We start from the raw sequence: 17,199 nt of genomic DNA on the forward strand, positions 1-17,199 counted from the left end.
ATTCCTGATATTTTATTAATAGTGTTCTAAGAAACTGTTGTCTGTTCCTGAGTGCTGTGTGAAATGATGGATGAGTTCACAACACCTGTTACTGCTACATACGTGCAAGTCATTTCCCCCTGCCTGTTTCCCTGAAATCTGTTCTTTTCTCACAAACACTCTGGTCCCATTACCAGTAAATATCTCCTAGATAAGCTTTGTAAAGGTCCATAACTATTTTTTAACTTTCTCTTTGTACACGAATAAGATAGATTAGTGGAAAAAAAAAGGTGTACAAGAAATTTAAATTGAAGCTACTTACACAGATAGACCAGCAGATGAAACTCCTCAAGCCATGAGAAAGTTTTATCTTTCAGTGCAGAGAGTTAGCACTAAATGTAAGTCCTAACAAAGCTCATGCTATTTCTATAATTAAGACTAAAAGAGAACTTTTGTGATCCACAACTGTATCCTTCCATCTGCACAGAATTGAGTTTTCCTTTTAAGAAATCCTGGAGGTCACCTGATTGCTCAATTAACCTAAAAAAAAAGTGTTCTGTACTTACCTCCTCCTCTAGACATTAATTTATCATCAGAAATAGTCACTGAAATAATTTTTGTAATTAGTAAGGAAAAATCACAGGAAGCAATTTTATAATTCTTACATTTCATTATTCATCTCCAAATATGGTTTACATTAAATTGTATTCATCTAAACAGAGAACAGAAACATGAGAGACTAATATATACTGATAAATGTAATCAAGGAAGAAAGTTCATATTTGGACATCCATAAAGAAGGCAACATGCAGAAGCTTCTGCTCTCCAGAGCTCCTTTCCAATAAGCTGAAAATCCTGAGTAAAGGAGTAGCAGACACTTAAATGCATTTTAATGCAATTGCATTCTACTGAGATGATAAACATCATGTGTAAAACACATACAAGTAAAAAACAAAACTAACAAGAAATTTTAATAGTGCAGTTGTACCATAAGACCAAACAGGAATTAAGGATCAGCTGATGAAAATGCCTTAATAAATTAAACCTTCTATTTCAGTACTGTAACTACTGAAAAATCCAAAGGGTAAAGATCATCAGATATATCAGATTCTCACAATTTCTTTTACAGAACTACTAAGGAAAAGGCATAAACCTGTATTTTAATGACTTGGTATTGCATATGTGAAATAAAATTCATGAAGGTGGAGAAAATACACTGAAGCATCCAAAATAATTTTAAATGTTTGTGATAGATATGGAGGAACATTGGAATTACTGAAATAGAGAAAAAATTTTAAAGAGTGATTTCCAGATCAAAGAACAAAGAGCTTGCAAATCTCTTCCCACCTATGCAAAGCTCCAGCTGAAACCAACTGGGCTACTCTCAGGACCAGAGAGCTCATGCCTGGAGGGCACCATGCCAAGATCAATGCCACGTTTCCCTGCACTTTAAGTAGAATGAGAATCATGTCCCTCTTTTGATGAGTGCTGAGCTGAGCACATATCTTTTCTGAGTTGTATGAATAATAAAAACAACAATACATCGAGATGGCATAGAAAAAAACAAGGAATATGCTGAATTCAGATAAGCAATATCCAAAATGTTACAGGAAAATTACAAAATCATGACTGAGCTCACTAAATTTACACTAAGTTATACAAGTCGGGGAAAAAAGCTCTTTGAAAAGGTCATTTTTAATTTCAGTCAGTCCATTTTCAAGGCTTATTTCTTAATATTCTTATGTGCCAAAGGAAATGCCACCTGTGGAAATGCCCATGACAAGAGAAACTCATTTTGACTCCATTTTTGTGGTAAATGGTTGCAAAATAATTTGATGTGCAAGAGTCAAAGGAGGGATTGTTGCCAAGCTTTTGAAATCAGGAACAGTTTCTTTGAGGGACATTTGTTAGAGGGACAAACAAGGGACAATTTCATCACACAAGAATTGGCTAAACAAGAAAGAAACTAAAAGTTTATCAATTAATTATCTTCCTGAAAGATCTGAGACAGAAAAGCATATTTGAAACAAAATTAACTCATCTCACCTTCTCAGGATGAAAACGGGAAGGAAAGAAAGGCAGAGAAAAACAGGGAAATACAAAGTGAGTCTATAATGCTCCAACCACAGCTAGGAAAAGCTGTTCTGGGTGAGGCTAGTGGCTGCCTTAGCAGGGACTTACTCGTGAAAAGTTACAGTTCCAAGCAAAGTAATGAGCCGTGAACTCAGGTACTTCACTGGCACAACTCCTAAGCCTCATTATGGATTCGTTTCACTTGGACTCCAAATGGATCACTGCTAAACACATCGAGCTGCTGGATCACAGGCTGATATAGGCTGTCCTGGAGTTTCCCTAGGAGTTTCTTTTCCCCTACTGGACTAGGTATAAAGAAAGGCAAAGTAAGTCTGTCTGGTTATGCACCTGGCATACATTCCTCTGTCCGTGGAGACAAAGTATCAGAAAGGGAAAAATAGAACATTTTTCAGTGACCCTGACATTTGATACTGATGCAAAAAAGGAAAGGAATTACAGTGTTTGAAGCCAAAAGCATGAAGTTTCTCTATATTTCCTATGATTTAATATCTCTCTCCCCCACATACGGCAGATTCCTTTATAGAAGCTCTTGAAGATGGGCCAACAGTGCTCCAGCAATGTCTCCGATGATACAATGGAAAGTTTCTAACCGCAGTATCATTTGCAGCATTTCTCATTCATTTTATCCCCAGTCCCCAAAGACATGTCTTTTCTGATGGAATAAATGTTTCTTTCCACTTTTTATGAATAAAATTGAAAATCTATTTGATAACCAAATGAAATAAAATAGAAGAGTCCCATTATTTAGGTTTATATGAAATCTGTTTTAAAAGCTGGCTTCCAGCTTTCACTCAGTCTAAACAGATAAAAAATATCAGTGACGCTTAAAAAATACAGTACCTGTTTAAGCAGATTTGTAAGTTAATTTTTTTCCAGTGATAAATATGAAGGTAAGAATTTGAGACATCAGACCTTCCCTCTACAGCTTGTCCTCCTTATTAACAGGACATCGTCTACAGGAGGGCAGTACTGTGCAGACCAAGTGATAATTCAGGGCTCCTGGCTGTAAGGCCCAGTCACTGCTTGGTTTGCCACACCAGCCCCATTTTCAGACCAGCTCTCAAGCTCTCATCCTAGCCAAGAGAAGCAGTTCAGTTTGTGCAGGAGTTAATCTGTTTGCCACTGTATTACCAAAATCTAACCACCATGACAAAGTATATAAAAAGGCACATGCTGTTTTACAGCCCTCTGCAAGTATAAAGAGAAAAAAACTCTCACTGACTTCAAGAGGCTTCAGATCTAGCCCACAGTGGAACAGCTTCACTCTATTTTTCAAGAGAAATGAAATGTAAAATATCATCTGATTATTCAGGCTTGAGTCTGATCTCACAAAAAGTATGCAGACCTGATCTATTGGGCTGGAGCTGCAGAGGCTGTCGGTGGCACTGCAGAGCAAGGCACGCTGTGCTCAGGCTGGGAGCTGGCATGCCCTGCCCTTCCTCTGGACAGGGTGAAAGCAGAACCTGACCCACTCCCAGCTGAGCTGAAACATCACCCAGTCATCTGCACAGCTGCCCACTTTTGTAAAAATTGTTTAAAGCCAAACACTTGACAGCCATTTGACATGCTGTGGGTAGGGTTTGTGCCTCACAGCCTTAGAGGTGAGTCCAATACTCTACGTATCATAATCCTGGGATATCAATGTTTAACCATGTTGTAAAGCTCTTTAGTGAGAAAGTAGTATATGCTTTCAACTAAATGGCTACAACCTGGAGCTACTCTCCAGCCTGAGGACTGGGGCAATAAAATGGTTTTGTGTGACAAACTATCGGGAGAGATTTGCTGGTGCTGTTAGTCAGAGTGTAGAATCCCCAGTGCATTCAGAAGTCTCCCTTAAGGAATTAATGCTTGATTATTTTGCCATCCAAAGAGTGTTTACAGAAGCCAAAACAACCATGCTTGCTGTCCACTGTGCAAAGAGGTGATGACATCAAGAAGACAGGTCACAAGTCTGAGTTTATAGACATTACACTCATGTTGGTATGGCTTTTCATCCACTCAGTATGATCTTATGACCCCACAACTTTACAACCTTCCCCTCTCTGGGCTTCATAGCACCTCTCCACTCTAGGTTAATCATTTCTCTGCCATTATCTGCCAACAGTTCTTATCTCTTTTGCTGTCACTTTATAACAGGGTCTCTTATCAAGCTGTACTAAATCACGTGATGGTGCCAAACCTATCACAAGTTGCAATTCTTCTGATTAGAGACTATCATGAAATGGGATACATGGTTTACAGCAGGTCACTAATGCTGGAAAAAGTACAGAGTCCACTCAAAGACATGCTTGTTACTTTCTGAATTCTTGGATATTTTTTTTGTTGTTGTTCATCACGCCGACTTTCACTGAAGGCTATCATAGCCTGGGTCTCAAGGCCAGAAAAGTTTACAGGCTGCACCTCTCCTGTACTCAATGCTGTACCCCTTGTACCCAAGGGTACGGTATATTTACACCTAATAATGTCTTCTGGTTCTCACACAGCCACCATACAGGAATCTATAAAACATGGACTTACATCAGCTGGTAAGTAACAGTTTTCTGTTTTGAAGATTCTGCATAAATATATTAGATTTCTGGGTATCCAAACTGAAAAAATCACTACAATTGGGTGAGTCTATGATTAATTTGCACATATACTTAGGCTAGAGAGAATATTACAATACCATGTAAAAAGATAAGAAAACAGATGATGATCCATAGAGTAACAATTTTCTCTAGAGATAATGCAATTATCAAATATATATCATTGGATAATTAACAGTATTTTTATCTATTATGATTGATAATAACTGTGAAATTGTGTGTATGCATGTAGAAACATTTGCAAAAATTAGATTTAAATTGCTTCTGGCCTGATAATTCATATTGAAGAAAACCACAGGAATGGTTTCATCTTTTCAGTGATACTGTGGTTTCTGTCAAATGCAGATTCTTTCTTACAGCTGAAAATTAAGGTATGTCATTCAGTGGGAGTGGGCTGGGTAATAGAAGTCAGTTAAGACTTCAGAGCAGCAAAGAAGTGAACACTCTCAGTAGCATATGGAAACAGCACCCGCTCCCTGTCAGAAAGCCATCAGGCACAGGTTGCTCTGGCTTGCAGGCACAAGGGGCGTTGCACAGCCAGATGTCCCAGGGTGTCCCAGGCTGTGGTGGCTGTGGCTGAGCCCCGGTGGGTGCATGTCCCCACCACCTCCCTGCCCTTCTGTACACACTTCCTGTCTCAGGCCATTCTGTCTCTCACCACACACCTGGACTGAGGTGTCTTTCCTTTCCCCTGTCCCACCAGGCTGTGCCCAGGCTGAAACTGGGGCCAAGCAGGACTGCAGAAGGCTTACCAGAGGAAAACTCTCCTTCATGGAGCAGAAGGTGCTCCACAAGCCAACCTAGCAGCTCTGCAGGTTCCACAGCCCAGGGTTTTGCAAGGCTGTGCCTCAGCACAGCATTTCCTGGCAGGGATGAAAGAAGGGATCTTTGGCCCACAAGTGGAATCAGGGCACGCTTTCCTCCTCTTGCCCCAAAGTGCGTCATCACAGGGCAGGTGAGGAGTTCACCCTGATGCTGGGTGTGATGTGGGCACCTTGCCATCAAGGGAGGCTTTGGGACCGTGGGGATGGAGAGCACAGCAACAGCTGCAGGAAATAGCCTCAAACATAACTGATCTTTGTCTTCTGGGTAGAGCTGCTGCTTCTCCCAGAGAAGGGCTCCCACCTTGGACCCAACTGTGTTTCACCAGATGTCCCCTCAGAGTCCCTGTGCCTCCCTACAGGTGTGGGGTACTCCTCTGCACAGCTCTGTCCCCAGAAACACATGGAAAAGGTGGCAAGTCCAGCTTCCCCTCCAGGTCTTTCTCTAACTTTTCCTCTTTCTGGTTGCCACAGAGGGACCCTCTGGCTCTCTTTCCTGAAGAATAGTAAAATACATCTCATTTATCTGAAGAGTGGTTACTCAGATAAGGTTTCTTAAGGTGAAAGGATAAAACCCTAGAAGAAGGGAAAATAAGACACTCACCTGTGATGTTTAGACCAATTGAATGCCATTTTCATGCTTTCCAGAAGACTGGCAGGTCTTTCCCAAACTCATGTGGATATGAGAAAACAGATTGCTACAAGGAGTAGCAGAGACTCTTGTCACCATACCACTTATACATGTGCTGCATCACAAAAATACCAGGACAGATTCATAAAGCATGGCCCAGAAATAAGCAGGCCTAAATCTTGGGAAACTTTCCAAAATCCTGTGCACTCTGAGTCAGGGGAAGGATTCTGTCCTTCCATGACACTGCTGAGCCAGAGCCCATGGTAGCATCCCTGAAAAACTCACCTAACAGCCTTTTGAACTGATCACCATGCACCCGTAAGGGTTAAATGGAACCCACACCAACCTGAGGGCCTCTGCTTGGAGCTGGGGGAACCAAATAGGAAGTAGCCAGATTCCGTTCTTATTTGCACTGGAGAGTAATTCTTTAGGAGAAAAAGCTGTTCTCCCAGGGTAGAAGTACAATCAGCAGCAGGGTCATATGCTCGTACGAGTAAATCCTATCCCCAGACTTTTGATTTTGTCCTGTCCCTCCTGGCCTTCTCCTCCCCTTTTCCCCTTCAAACCAAGGCAGAGTGGGTTGGTTTGTGAGGGATTGTCACAGCCACTGCACCTTCATCCCACCAGCCCCTCAAGGCAGGGACACTTGCTGCTTCCCACCACAGAGGCTGAGTTGCCCTTGTCAGGGAGCACTTTGTGCATTTCCCCACCTGGCAATAAGTTAGTTTTTGTTATAAACCACTGACATGTCACAGCTTCCTCCCAGCAAGGAGGGCATCTTCCAGCTCCCATGAATGCAAATCAGACTCCACTGATATAAATAGCAGTGCACCTCTCCCTTGGAGGGCAAACACAACCAGCTGGACTGTGAGTGGGCACTACTGGTTGTTGACACCTGCTTTTAGGTTTATAGTCATACAAACAAAGAGACAACCAGAATTCACAAAATCTTAATAGTACATCTTATCTTCCAGATGACAAACACCATATGGACTTATAAATGTTTTTATGGAAGTGCCATGATTTTTTCCTTCTACCAGATTCTGAGGCAATACAAAGATACTTGACTAGTTTTATTTTTCCTCGAATCAGCCTCTTGTCTTAGAGTCATCAGGGACAATTTGCAAATTTTTATAAGCATTAGCTATGACTATTTAACAGAAATAACTGTTTCATTTACTTTTAAAATGGTTATATAAGAGGAAAAATAATCTACTTGTAGTTTCCAACTGTGATATTTTTCAGTTTGTAAAATACTTACTGCTGTCTTCATTTTAATGTGTCCTCAGGCAACTAATCGTATTCAAATTAGGGCTCGTGAATTTGGCAAAGTTAGTTTTTATGTTTAGTAGTAATAGGAATAGTAGCATTTTCATGTGATTAACAAAGACAGTATATACTATCTTTAAAAGTTTGGATCAGGATTTTGGCCAGCATTTATGCAGGCAAAACTTTTATAGCAGTGAACAGTTTGAGCTTTGTTAGGACTGTAAGATATGCCATAGGTTATTTTCTTATATCATAGGACTTTTGCTGTTACTCTTTTATTAATTTTCTTCCCACTTTTCCTGTCTTCATTTGCTTATACTGCAAATGAGCTATCTACAAAAGGAGCAGTACTTACATTTACATCCAATTTTTTTCTGTTAGTCTGATTTTAAATACGACAATACATGAGGCAAAGGTGATGCCTGTGTGAGGGATCTCTCCACTACTGACAAAACGCCTCAAGCTTCTTGTCTGTGAGGGTAATTTAAAGGTCAGCTCTCAAACTTGTCTTATATATATAGGGTGAAAATGAAGAAGTGTCTGCAGGAGGATTTGTGTGCATCTGTCTTGTGGGGAAACCCATTAAAACTTCTCATGGCAGATCATTATTAATGTCTAGAGTTTACTCACATATTACATGAGTACATACATATATAACCTTATATATTAATATATATTAATACATTCTTATGTGCAATGAACAGACATGCAAATGTACACAATCCTTATCAAGATTTCTCAAGTGTAAACTATGCCAAGTTTATCTTCTTGTAGTTATTATTTTACATTATGTGTGGATAAATCTTGGGACAGATAGCTGTGTATGGGCTTAAACTTTTTTCATTATAAAGATCAGCTATAAAAATTATTTTTAAATAGAGTTTTCCAAGCTTTGAAACATGAAGGAAGGGGGAGGGAAGAAGCAGACCTAAACCATCTCTTTTTTCCACCAGCAGATCAAGGTCAATTGCCTCAGCAAAAGAAATTTCATTTTTAAGCCTGTCTGTGCAGGATAGAAATCAATTATCTCTTATGATACAGAGACCGGTGCTCAGCCCTGACGGGAGCCTTGCGGTATATACAAATATATTTGGAGTTCTATTCCTAGACTAAGCTCTAGCTTTTTAACTAGAGGTTCCACACTCGGCTCCAACAGGGCAGCACAGAGAGAAACAAAATCGCCTCATCAGAACCGTAATGATCAGTGCTGGGAAGGGGCGATGGGATGGCGGCGGAGGGGAGCGTGGGGATGGTCCGGGCAGTCCCTCGGCAGCCGCGGGGCAGCGGCTCCGCTCCTGGGCGCGGAAAGGAGCCCCGCTGATGGATTCGCCTCCCCGCCTCCGGTTGCGGGGGAAGCCGCCGCCCCCGCGGCAGACAGCAGCGATCAGCGAGCGCGTTTCCCCGTCGCACCATTAATGGCAACAGGTCCAGGCAGTGCTGAACTAAAGGCGTTTTCCATACAGAATTCATGTAATTTCGGGACGGGAAGGGGAGGGGGGAATTTCTGATAGAGTCCCTGCTTGCAAAACTGGATCTTTAAGTGTTGAATGAAAGAGACCTGATGATGGGATCGATCCAGGGAAGCCGTACCGCCAGCCCTGAGCACGGCTCACCCCGTCCCCAGGGGCGCCCGGGCATGCCTTAGCCCTTCCACGCCCTCCAGTCGGTTCAGCAGAATGTCGGTCGGAAAGCTGCCTTGCAGCAACAAGTGCCGGCCATCCCAGCCGCCAGGCGTGCGGGCCGCCCCGCGGGAGGGAGCGCGCCCCGAGCGGGCGATGCTCCCCGGGCCACGGCGGGGCCCCGCGCCCCGAGCCGGGCGGGACGGAGCAGACGGCGACGGGACGCGGTGAAGTGTTACGACACCTCACTGATGACTCACTTACCAATAAAAGAAAGGCAATCAGAGCGATGCTTTACCACCCACTTGGCCCTGCTCGCTCCTCTCTCCGAAGTCTCCTGTCATTCTGCATCACGCTGCTGCCAGGTGCTCATGAGAGCATGCATTCCGGCGGGCAGCAGGAGCTTGGCCGAGCTTGAAAAATAGCTTTTCGGTCAATAATTGACCGTTTGGAAATGGCTCTCTATGCCGGACCAGAGCGGAACGACGTCTCTGTAAAGCAAAAATGAATGATTAGCTGTATAAAATGAAGGCAGCAGGCACAGACGTGGTCCTCTGTGGCGTGCGTTTTACTACAAAAGTATTTCAGTCTGAGGCATCCACTCTGTTTTGCTGAGAGTGATCAAAGCCAAACTAAACTAAACAAACAAACAAAAAAGAAAAAAAAAAGGAAAAAAAGAAGAAAAATAAGAAAATGAAAAAATGAGGAGGAAGTGGGAAGTGTATTTTTGTGCTTGGAGTGGGTTGATTTTGTAAATTAGGGATTTTTCTTTTTCTGGGTTGTTTGTTGTTTTGTTCTGGTTTTTTTTAAGAAGGGACAGTTTCTTTCCCAAAGCCTGAGTTAGAGGCACTAGCAATCTCCATTTAATGAATCCCAAGGAACTGAATGCAATATCGCCTCGGCAAAATGATGAGGAGAGGAGAGGAGAGGAGAGGAGAGGAGAGGAGAGGAGAGGAGAGGAGAGGAGAGGAGAGGAGAGGAGAGGAGAGGAGAGGAGAGGAGAGGAGAGGAGAGGAGAGGAGAGGAGAGGAGAGGAGAGGAGAGGAGAGGAGAGGAGAGGAGAGGAGAGGAGAGGAGAGGAGAGGAGAGGAGAGGAGAACTATATTTGCCACGCTTTTCCTGGTGTAAATAGTCTCGTAAAGTTGGGCGTGACAGGTGTGTGAGGTCAAGCAGCAAAATCGCGTTCTGAACTTTCCCAGCTGCATAGGGATCCCGTGCCTGCCGCACGCTGCCTTCGCCGGGGCGCTTCTCGAGGCAGCGCCACTGCGTGCCCGTGGCAGTGACAGCCTGTGCCCGAGGCTGTGTCCCTATGCCGAGGACAGGATGCGTGATACTGACTCCCTCCCCGAGCCTGGCTGAAGTCACTGTTTTCAATGAGTGATCGCTCAGAGCGGTTCTGCGCCGGCGGCAAACGGGAATGTTCAGCGGGAGAGAAAGGGAGACAGGATGAGGATTTCCCTCCTTAAATACTTCCCTTTAAGTCTTTTTGATCGGTTTTGGGTTTAGACTTCCCAGAGGAAGAGTTTCAGTCCTCCCCTTATTTATCTATTTCATTTGTTTCTGGGAAGTTTTTCTTGAACATCTACCTCTCCCCCACCCTCCCCTGCTCATCCCACCCCCCAAATGTTCTCTTCGCTACTTTGCTGGGAAGGTAAATTAAACCTTCTCTGGGACACCTCCCGACACAAAGCTGGAAGAGATCATGCTATTTGTTTCTCATCGAGAGGACCACTCCACGCTGGAAATGTCTCTGCTTAGGGAAAAAGACTTGGAAATCTGCTCAGGTTCTGTGCCCTCTTATAGCCGAAGCTATAAGCAATCAGAGCTTGCCTTGAAATATCATCACACAGAAACCTCTGCCTTGGAAACAAAGAGGTGGAAAAGCTGCAGATTATTTAACATCAGAGAGTGGGGTTTTTTTAAATGTAAATGTACATACATTTAAATAGGGAAGTATAAAGTATTCCAGGTCTTGCTCCTTGTACTAATCAAGGCTGCTGGAAGCTCCCCGAGCCATCATCTTTTATAATTATAATTACACGCGTCAATCAAGACCTTCAGGCAAAGTCAGAACAAGGCAGGCAAACTCAGGAGAGAAATCGCATTAAAAAAAAGTTTGGAGAACTTGGTAAGGAATGGAGAAGAGATTAGAAGAAAGGGTAATTAAGGTTGCTCAAGGCAATCGTGAGAGCTAGAACTCCATGTTAAATTAAATGTAGCCATAAGGGACCAGGTATCATTTATAATATGTACTGCCCTAAACTGTTACTTCGGAGAAATGTGGATGTGTAATAACCACTCCAAAGTATTTTCATCCATAGCGATAGCTCGCAGAGTCACTTTGCCATGTACAGTTGGAACTCCCTCCAAACAATTCCCTGGCAGAATGACACTAAGCCCCCGAGTAGGAGGGAAGAGCCCGGGACCGGTGCTAGGGCCGCGCCCGCGGGGGAGTGCTGCCGGCTGGGGCACTTAGCCGCGGTGCCCGCGGGGGCCATAGCCCGCCTGAGCCCCGCAGGTTTCGGGCTGGTTTCGCCTGCCCTGTCCGGATGCGGCGTTTCCTTTCCCGGCTTTTCCCCAAAACGCAGCTGCCTTCCCGGAGCAGCAGTAACGAGAGCGGCAGCACGGAGCGCCCCGTCGGGGAATCGCCAAGCGGCGTGACCCACCCGGCGGCGAGAGAGAGGGAGGGGACCGGTTGTCCCCGATGGAGCCCAGCGGGCTGCAGGAGCCAGGTCCGCAGGTGTCCTGATGGTCCACTGTAAATGTGCTTGGAGCTGTGCCCTGAGGACTCTTCTCCTGCGGGGAAGGGCTGCGAGGAGATGCCGCTCCTCTGCGAGCCGCCCGTCGGGCCCGGGCAGCCCGGCCGCAGCTCGGAAGGCCGGAGGGCCGCGGCCCCGCCGAGAAGCGGAGGCCCCCGACCCGCAGCCCTCTCGGCGGGCGCCCGAGGGAGGGAGCGGAATCGGCGCTGTGCTGCTGTCGCCGCCAGTGTTGAGCCGCCCGGGATCAGCGCAAGGCGATGCTACACGGTGGCGCCTGACAGAGGGAATGTTTGTAACTAATACACCTGGGAACAACTTCCCAAGGGCCGAGACAGGGTCTTAACACGAGCTACTTCTGTCTAGAAACGGCATCATTCTCTCTAGATGGTTTTCAGCCAACCCGTCTTAGCCGTCGAACTGCTCGGTCCCGCATCTCGCCATGTTGCTGTCCTAAAACTTATTCGCAGAGGACCTGTTTAATTGTGAAATTATAACTTGAGAAATAACGTGTTGGTATCGTTCGCCCGCTCGTGCTCCCGCCCGAAGGCGAATGGCAGAAGGTGAGAGTGGAAGAGACAGAGAGGTCCGGGCCTCTCTGAGCGTTGGATCCATCCCCCAAATATCAAACGCTGCGCAGAGAAGGGAAAAAGACTTCTTCTACTCCGGTGGTGCTGATGTTGGGTTGGCTAGGAATCTGCGCTGAGTTAGCAAAGGTGTCACAGCTACTGGTTGCAAAAAGTTAAGAGCACAGCCGAGTTCGCCCTCTGCATTTGGAGCGCCTGTCCCAGCGCGGGTTCACCCTGCGATCATCAGCACTGCTGAATACATTACAACAGCCAGTTTTCACTATGACTCTCCCAGCCGATGGGAAATGCCATACTCCGCGATGGAGACACTTCCGCGCCTCACTTTCCATCGGAAGCAGTTTTCACCGCCAAACATTTTCAGCTTCTCCAACACTTTATACAGATTAAAGAGTCAGAGGAGAACGGGCAACTGAGTGCTCGGACGAAGGGCTCGGATGCTTTCCAAGGTGCAAATATCGCTCATCCCACACCATCAAACCTATAAGGCGCAGTAGGAACGGCGCGGAACCCCCGGGCCCTCCCGGAGAGCGGGGCGGAAAGGCCAACGAGGGCAGGCAGACCTCCGGCCCGGCTCGCCGGGCGGTCGGCACCCAGTTGCGCCCGGAGCCCCCGCAACGCCGCGCCGCGGGACCGCTCGGCTCTCGCCGCTGAGGCACACACTTGCGAGAAACGAGTTCTTTAGGACAACTTGGAAAATAGTGCCGCTTGCTGCACTGTGAGCCAGGGAAGGGGGGCTCAAGCGATGGCTCTGCCAGGGCTTTGGCTTCTGTGCAAGGGAAGAGACTAGCACTAACCGATTTCGCACGACACTTAGGGAAGGGAGACCCAAAAAGCCTGAATAAGCAGAGCGAGCTCCAACACGGTTCCCACTTGCTTATTTCAGACTCCAGGGCTGCGCGGCGGCAACGTGTCCACAAGGGCAGAGGTTTCCGCTGTCCACCCCCGCCCGCCCAGAGGGAAGGCCAGGGCCGGGGTCTCCGCGACCGGCGCTGGCCGGGCGGAGGCATTGCCCCACCGGCCCCAAGAGAGATTAAGCGTGGCTGCCCACTGGCAAAGAGGCACGGCCGCTGATGGCAGTGCAGGCGTAGCCCGGCTTGGCGAGGCTGGTTGCCCGTCGGGCTCCGCTGGGGCTGGAAGGGGAGGCAACAGCCCAGACCCTCACACCGCAGCCCCGTTTAAGAACCAGGGTAGGGGTGACTGCACTGGGCCACTGTGTGTGCGCGCTGGGGGTGTTGCTCATCCCGCCTCTGCCTCATTGGCTGCAGCGGCGGTGTCGGGGCCCCCCTCCGCCGGAGTCCTCGCTCCCCACAGCCCCCGGGCTCCCGGAGCGCCTCCCCGCGGGCCCGGGGCTAGAGGTCCCGACTCGGCACCTCCGCACTTGTACCGGGGGGAAAAGGGGGAGGAGGAGGGGGAGGGGAAGGAGAAGGAGGAGGGAGGGAGGAAGGGAGGAGGGGGACGGGGGTGGGAACCCTGGCCAGCAGCACCAGCGGCGGCAGAGTGCTCCTGTGCACTGTGCCGCTCCGCATGGATCGGGGAGCCGGGCTGCCGCCGTGCTGAGCCCCGGGCGGAGCTGCTGCGGGCTCCCGGGGTTCCTCCTTCCTCCCCAGCACCCCCGGTCTTCCTCCTCCTCCTTCTCTCTCCTCCGCCTCCCGCCGCCTGCAGCTCGACTACCACTCCGCGGCTCCCTTAGCCGCGGGCACCCGGCGGCTCCTCCCGGCGGCCGGGGCCGCTCGGTACTCCCGCTGCAACTGGGCAAGGGCTGGCGTGGAGCAGAGGGAGGGAAAAACAGGAAGAGGGGGAAGAGGGGAAGAGGGGAAGAGGCAGCAGCCGCCGAGCGCCCCTTGCTCCAGCTAAATCTGTGCTGCCGTGTCCAGGTGCTGGTGTCGCGGACGGACACGGAGCCCCCAGCCCGGCCCGCAGCCGCCTTGTCATGCTACCCAAAGTGGAAACGGAGGCCCTGGGACTCGCCCGGTCGAATGGGGAACAGGGGCAGATGCCGGAAAACATGCAAGGTAAGGGGGGAGACGCAGGGCGCTCCCCTTCCGCGCACGCTCGGGTTTCCCTCGGCAAAGCGCCCCTTCGTCCTGCCAAAAAGTTTGCGGCAGTTGCTTGCGAGCTGCCCCGTCACCGCCCGCTCCGCGCCTCGCCTCGCCCCTGCTTTCCCGGGCCGCCTTTCAGGGTGGCTCGATCGAGTACCGGGGGCCGGGGTGCCAGGGCCGAGGCGACGACAAAGCCCTGCTCAGAAGGTGCAAACGGGGCCGAGAAACTGCCAAGCATCTGGCCGGCGCGAGCCTACCCTAGGGTGCCGACGTGCCGTCGGACGCTGCCTGGCCCCGCTGCAGATCCAGGGGATCTCGGTCTAATCCCCATTCCGCGCAAAACTGCCTCGAAGTTTATGGCAGGTGGAGGTACGCGTGGAAGTTCTGGCGAGCACCCCGTGTGTCACACACTGTCCCGAAACGGGACCCGAGGGCTCTGTCCCGCGGGTGCGGTGCCCACAGGTACCGTGCAGGTGGTAGCGGCGGTGTCGCGAAACTTCGCAGGAGAGAGCTCCGTGGGGGATTTGCGGGGTACCCAGGAAGGCAGAGGGATGCCCGAGCTGGGATGGCGCTGGAAATGTCTATGTCGAGTGGCGGGACCGGGCTGTTCCCGGTGCCGTACTGGGGGCCGGAGCGGTGCGCGGAGGGAGGCGGCGCAGACCCCGCCGAGGATCGGCTCCCTGCCTTGGAGCCCAGTATGGCCGCCCCGCCCCGAGCGACTCTCCCGGGGCAGAAACTCCCGTCCCGGCTGCTCTTTAGAAACTGTCCCCTTCTCCTCTTGGGAGCCTGCTGGGAAGTAGAGGCAGGGTGGGCCGGGAGTTTCGGAGCTGCTGGGAGCGACCCGACCGCCCCTTTTCTCTCCTGTGGAGGATGCTCCGTGCAAGGGCGCGGCGCTCGGAAAACCCCTGCTTTCCCAGTCTTTCCTACGGGGGGGGCAATCTCGTCCCAGACCCTGGAGCCGCGACCGCGGGAGCAGAGGGGAGGGCCGGGCCCTCCTCCTCCTCCGCCTGCGGCCGCCCCGTGTCCGCCCCACGCCGCTGACAGGAGGCGATCCCTGGCTGTGCCGAGGCGGCTCAGGAGACGTTTTGCTGGCAGTGTGAGGGCGGGATAATGCTCCCGGGAGCTCTCTCGAGCGCCGGGTGCAGCCCCTTGCCTTGGCAAGCAGGGCCGGGGGCTTCGGGCCGAGTCTGACCGCCCCGTTGCCCCCGAACTGTGGCAGCCGCAGAGTTAAAAGACAAAGAGGCGACATCCTAAGCGGTCCAGCGGCGATGCCCAGCGCCTCTCGCCGTGTTCAGGAGTCCTCCGCTGCCACAGTGCTTTTCGAAAAGGTCGGCGGTTTAGCGGCAGGGAAGGGGAAGGAAACCGGCCATGCACTGAGCAGCAAGGTTTCTTCTTAGAAGTAACCGGAGCGGCTGACTGGGCTCCTTGTGAGGGTAGCCCGGCTCGAGTGGGCACGCTCCGGGCATTCATTCCGCTTATTTTAGCCCCTCTTTGCCTCCTCACCGCCGGCTTCTCCCCGAGCGGCAGAAACTTCAGGCGGCGCCGGCGTGCAGGGGTCACGCCAGCTCCCGTAGCGGGGGACGCCGGGTCCGCCGGCCGGGCAGACCCTGAGCGCATCCCCCGAGCACGGCGGTCCCGGCTCGTGTCTCTCTGCCGACACGGGAACAGCTAAAAAGCGTTTCTCCCGGATCGCGGAGCTGCCGGCTGCGACAGCCGGGGGTGCCCGCGCACAGCAATTGCCCTGGCCCGCAGGGGTGGCGGTCATCCCGAGGCGACGGGCTTGGGAGGCGCGGAGGAGGTGATTTTAACCTGGTTTTGCGAGTAACTAACCTGGATTTCTCACGCTGCAAAAGTGCTGGGTCTGTGAGATTCAGCTTTAGTCTAGCTAAAAATTTGCGGGCTGATGTTGAAAGAAAACTTTAACGGAAAATAATTACTTTCAATATACAAGTGACAATCTTTTCGTTTTGCTTTTTTAAAGTTTGCACCTGATCATTTTCGGATTTAAATGAATTCTTTCAGTTTGTGATTCCATAAAATAAGGACTAGGCTAAAGGCACTCTATAAGTATAAATACTTAGAACATAAAACTTAGAAGCTGATGCATTTTACTACACTTGCTAAGTACCATGCAGATTTGCTGATGATGGGAAGTTGAATGTCTCCATGGAATTTGTTTTTTTTAAATAAAACCTTTTTCTCCCTATTTCACTATTTTCAGTGGTGCGCTTGTTTAAGTAAGCTTTGTCTCTAGATGAGAAAGTTGCAGAATATTTGAGTTAGTAATGTAAATTCTAATTGAATATGCTATTTCTCCTTTCCCCCAGTGTCTCAGTTTAAAATGGTGAATTACTCTTATGATGAAGACCTTGAAGAGCTGTGTCCAGTCTGTGGAGACAAAGTGTCTGGGTACCATTATGGACTTCTCACCTGTGAAAGCTGCAAGGTTCTGTACTAATCAGTCCATAAAAACACAAGTACAGCAAAAATGTTTCAAATACATGCAGAAAAAAAGGATAATGAATAAACCAGATGTATAATATTTTGGGTTATTTTTGATATGTTTCTTAATATATTCACATAAAATAATTAACCACCAAAAAGCTTTAGGATGTAGAAGTCTCTTTGAGAGAGACATCTGCACAAATGCAAACAACTTGGACTGTTTTGCTTTGTAGTTTTGTCACTGTTTTTTAGTATTTTGCTATCGTGATGTAGTTCTAGAACAACTTTCGTTGCTAACTGTGCTAAATACTGGTTTTAGTTGATTTATATTTCTTTTTCTGGAAGATAAAGTAGGAAGATTATCCTTCATG

General features: G+C 48.8%; 1 protein-coding gene across 1 annotated transcript in view; it reads left to right on the forward strand.

The window, feature by feature from the left end:
* The first annotated feature begins 4,534 nt into the window (after positions 1-4,534).
* Positions 4,535-17,199, forward strand: part of NR5A2 (nuclear receptor subfamily 5 group A member 2) — an 83,783-nt gene continuing 71,118 nt past the window's right edge. The window contains exons 1-3 of the mRNA XM_036387867.1: positions 4,535-4,598; positions 14,219-14,356; positions 16,711-16,829. Of these exons, the coding sequence (XP_036243760.1) occupies positions 4,535-4,598; positions 14,219-14,356; positions 16,711-16,829 (321 nt within the window). The remainder of the gene's footprint in view (positions 4,599-14,218; positions 14,357-16,710; positions 16,830-17,199) is intronic.

The sequence above is a fragment of the Molothrus ater genome, chromosome 9 (assembly GCF_012460135.2).
Source record: "Molothrus ater isolate BHLD 08-10-18 breed brown headed cowbird chromosome 9, BPBGC_Mater_1.1, whole genome shotgun sequence".
NCBI lineage: Eukaryota > Metazoa > Chordata > Aves > Passeriformes > Icteridae > Molothrus > Molothrus ater.